Below are 4,860 nucleotides of genomic sequence, written 5' to 3' on the forward strand. Positions count from 1 at the left end.
TTTTAAACTTTAATGTAGAGGCTAAGTCTACACTTAAAGCCCCTGAGGGGTTGCTGGACTTGGCACCTAGTTGACATGCTTTATAGGCACTTGTTACATGTGTTTAATGAAATAAAGTCCGTAAAATTTACTCACGGTTATGACGTTTATTTCTTACCACAATGTTTCAATAATCCATAAACAAGCTATATTAATTTAACAACTACACAATGTAACACACAACGAAGCGGTCAAAAAACTGTGTGTACTCCTCCTCTGTCTAGCAACACCTGATACTTTTCTTCTTCTTCTTTTATATTATTTTATGGTGGTTAGCAAACAGCTTTTAGGTGCATTACCGCCACCTTCTGGACTGGAGTGTGAACCAGACTGTTTACTACACTATTGTGCTAAATTCTCCTAATAATTCCTGCATCATTTAAAAACCTAAAAATAGCCCTATATCCCACATTATCAGACCTCAACTACAACATCTCTCTGATACCTAGTGTCATATGATTCCCTTAAAGCGTCTCTTTAAGTATCTGTCTCTCTTGTTGATATCTAGGACAATCCAACATCACATGCACCACCATTTCCTGTAATGCACAATGTTCACATCTACCATTAACATCCATCCATTACCTGTAGCCGCTTTATTCTGTTCTACAGGGTTGCAGGCAAGCTGGAGCCTATCCCAGCTGACTACGGGCGAAAGGCGGGGTACACCCTGGAGAAGTCACCAGGTCATCACAGGGCTGACACACAGAGACAAACAACCATTCACACTCACATTCACACCTACGGTCAATTTAGAGCCACCAATTAGTCTAACCTGCATGTCTTTGGACTGTGGGGGAAACCGGAGCACCCGGAGGAAACCCACGCAGACACGGGGAGAACATGCAAACTCCACACAAAAAGGCCCCCATCGGCCGCTGGGATCAAACCCAGGACCTTCTTGCTGTGAGGCGACAGTGTTAGCCACTACACCACCGTGCCACCCCATGGCTTCTACAATGATGGGGGGAAAAAATGATAGCATCGAACCTGTTAATATTTTTAAATGAAAATAAGTGCACTATCCACCAGATGTGCCTGCGAACCCAAACATATTTACTAAACATCTGAAAACATATGTGTTTAAAATGCTATCACTGTAGTCCAAGTTCATCGTATTTTTTCTTCATTAAGTTGGTGTGGTGCTCAGTCTGGTGTAGTGTGCTAAACAAAACAAACGTCTAAGTACAGTATGTGTTCAAATGTGTTCAGATTTAATCTGCACAGAAAGCTTTATTACATAAACATGCAGATGTTCTGTGAATTAAAAGTAATAAAGTTGCCTCTCAGAAACTGTTTGGACTGAGTCTGTAATGTTTCCAGAAAAGTCCAGAACATTATGGCCAGTTAAAATGAGCTCACTGAGCATTTACTAAATCACATTCAATCATATCAGCTTCAAAGAACTGATGAACAGGACTTCAGGTACTCATGAGCTGAAATTTATTCTCTGCTATTGATTTAATAATTCAGTTCTATATGTTCAGTTACATAAAAATAAAATATAATGTTATATTTACATCAAATTATTCATCTGAATTTCTGAAGTGAAAAACAACAACAACAACAACAACAACAACAAAAAACAGGGATGCGAGGTTCATGGGGGGGGGAGTCTGCAACCCTCTGATATGAGCAATTTTTATGTACGGTACATGTATTTACACTCACGAGCCACTTTATTAGGAATACCCACACATCCACCTGCTGTTTGATGCAGTTCTCTAATCAGCCGATCCCTTGACAGCAGCACAATGCATCAAATCATGCCGATACAAATCAAGAACTTCAGTTCATGTTCACTTCAAACATCAGAACGGGGAAAATTGTGATCTCAAAGTGTGACTTTCTTTCACTGTGGCATGGGTGTTGGTTTGAGCCAGATGGACCGGTTTGAGTATTTCAGAAACCGCTGATCTCCTTCCTGGGGTTTTCACACACAACAATCTCTAGAGTTTATACAGAATGGTGCGGAAAACAAAAAACATTGAGTGAGTGAGCGACAGTTCTGTGGGTGGAAACAAATGTCTTGATAAGAGAGGTCAGAGGAAAATGGACAGATTGGTTCAAGTTGCCAGGAAGGATATAGTAACTCATTTAATCACTCTTTACAACCGTGGTGAGCAGAAAAGCATCTCAGCATGCAATAGCAGAAGAACACATTGGGCTCCACTCCTGCAGCCAAGAGCAGGGATCTTAGAATCAACAATAGGTTCCTATTAAAGTGGCTGCTGACTGTATATATATCAATAAACCCAGAGTATGTCAGGTTTTTTTTTTAGTTTAGTGATAATGTAGTGTAGTCTGTTAGATAAACAAAAGAAAACAAAACAAAAAAAAAACATTAAAATGTTCTATTTTAAGAATTCAAACCTCTCAATTATCCAGGAGCTTAGTCCAGACTTCCAACATTTATTCTATTAACGACACACATTTCCTATTAGTGCAATTTCTGAATAATGTGCTTTAGTATAAAGAATCAAACAGCAATCCAGAACTTTATGGAATTAAGGTTTTTAGGTGTTTGCTCGCATCCTCATGAAGCTGGTAATGAGGTCCATGGGAATGGGGAAGACCACGGTGGAGTTCCTCTCTGTGGCGATCTCAGCCAGCGTCTGCAGGTAGCGCAGCTGGAGAGCAGCCGGAGACTCGGACATGATGTCCGCCGCCTCCTTCAGTGCACACGAGGCCTTCATCTCTCCCTCAGCAGCTATCACCTGGACCAGATGAATAGGAAGTAGTTTACACCATGCTTGTTCATTCAATACACAGCAAAAGGGTGCCATTAATTTTGGTGCTGATTGTAGGTTCTAAATATATTTCCTAATATTGAATAGCCAATCAGAGAGCTGCATGAACCCTGACCTTGGCGCAAGCCTCTCTGGTGGCCTCAGCCTCAGCAGCCATGGCTCTCTGTAAAGTCTGGGGCAGTTTGACGTCCTTCAGTTCCACCCGTTCAAGTTTAATCCCCCAGTTCTTAGATGCAGAATAGAGCACTTCCTGTCAAACAAAAGCACTGACAGATGGTAACTATAAATGGATAAAAAAAATGAAGTGTTGTTGCAGGAAAATAATCAACTTCAGGGTGCTAACAGTAACATTGCTTCATCACACCATCTCGTCGTTGCTAATACTGACCAAACCAAGCACTCAAATCGAATCCCTTCTTGAATGCTAATATTTAATTTAAGAATATTCGTCAGAATCTTTGGGATCTCCAACCTCCATATGTTCCGCCATCTCCTCACGGTCTCGCAAAATGTCCGCCAAGCTCTTGGTGCCCAACATGTTCCTCAGAGTGGTTTGTGCCAACATCTGCGTCGCCACATTAGCATCCTCCACTTTAGTAATCGACATTGTCGGATTAAAGACTCTGTAATACACTACGCCGTCTACCATGATGGTTACTGAGTCTTTGGTCAGAACCTGCAGCAAAGAGCAGAAACAGAAACGGAAAATCAGAACATTATTATATCAGTGTCATGACTTTGAACTTAATTTTAGTGACTTTTCCAACTAACTAAAAGATACTCAACTCCTGAGGAGGAATGTTGAAAGACACCGTCCTTAGATCAACCTTGCGAAAACTGTCCACACACGGAAGGATCCAGAATATACCTTTAAAAAAAATGATTTGTTAAAAGTTCACAAATGTTTGAGAACTGACGTATGATATGATTTTAGCTCACCGGGTCCCTTCGCTCCACCGAGGAGTCGCCCTAAACGGAAAATAACTGCTCTCTCATATTCCTTGACGATCTTTTAATCGAACAGAATAAACAATTGTAAGGAATAAATTTAAAACATGAGCATTGAGATACACAAATGTTATTTTATTTCATACTCATTAAAAACTGAAACAGCAAAGATCTAAATAATAATAAAATCAAAATAACTCTATAAATTAGGAAAGAAAGAAAAAATGCTGGGTCCTTTCTTACTTTTAAGCAGCACCATACAGAAATCGGGAAGGTCATGAAAATGAGAAGAAAAGACAGAGCTGTGAGGAGAAGCCCACAGAAACCTGAGCTCTTCGACCGACCCACATCTGGTGAAGGAATTATAATTAATTTGTAAGTAAAAATCCTTCAATCATAAAAATAAATAAAAGAAAAACCTTTTTTTAAAGCCCTACCTGTCTGAAATTCTTCATTCACATCACCAAAGACATTGAGATCCACTTTGCTGCGAGTTCTTTCAGTCATATTGTACACTAAAGCCAGTGAAATCACACTTTGCTTAATAAACTGTGTTCAATTCAGCCCTCCTTTCCCACTTCCACCCTTTTTTCCGCCCTATTCACCCAAGTCGACAAGGGATCCAGATGCTAAGCAACAATCTCACCAAATCATTGAGGTGTGTGTTTATTTAAATCACACCACTCTTTAAATATACCCTTAATGCCACACTATATACGGTATATACACCATTAAACATCTTTATGTCTGTGTTTGGTAATGAAGTCATTCGATGAACAATATAGAGAGCGTACAATATTTAAGTAAAGGTCAGTAGAAATAAATGACCCCAAAATGGTGATGTGCGTCATTGCCACATGATCACACTGTCACCTAAGTGTGTTAAAGAGAAGTGTTTGGAAAAAATAACACCTGCACCTGAGTCCGACAGAATAACAAGCTTTTGGTAATAATGAGATGAGATGATCATTAGTCTGGAACAAGTTTTCTAATTAGCCCTAGGTCTAACCTAGAACAGATTTTCAGTCACACCGTGTCGAGTTTACCTTCATAATTTACATTAAATTGTTTGTTTTACTTAACGTTTTGTGTCAAAAATCAGATTTTCTCATTTTCACATGTG

At 39.6% G+C, this 4,860-nt stretch overlaps 1 protein-coding gene across 1 annotated transcript; it reads right to left on the minus strand.

The window, feature by feature from the left end:
* Positions 1–2,555: 2,555 nt before the first annotated feature.
* zgc:112408 (uncharacterized protein LOC550260 homolog) lies at positions 2,556–4,244 on the minus strand. Its single transcript, XM_060900568.1, is given in 7 exon segments — positions 2,556–2,756; positions 2,905–3,039; positions 3,262–3,465; positions 3,557–3,657; positions 3,729–3,798; positions 3,981–4,087; positions 4,175–4,244. Coding segments are annotated over 7 exon segments (888 nt in total).
* Between the last annotated feature and the right edge of the window lie 616 nt (positions 4,245–4,860).

Source organism: Neoarius graeffei, chromosome 19, assembly GCF_027579695.1.
Source record: "Neoarius graeffei isolate fNeoGra1 chromosome 19, fNeoGra1.pri, whole genome shotgun sequence".
Lineage (NCBI taxonomy): Eukaryota > Metazoa > Chordata > Actinopteri > Siluriformes > Ariidae > Neoarius > Neoarius graeffei.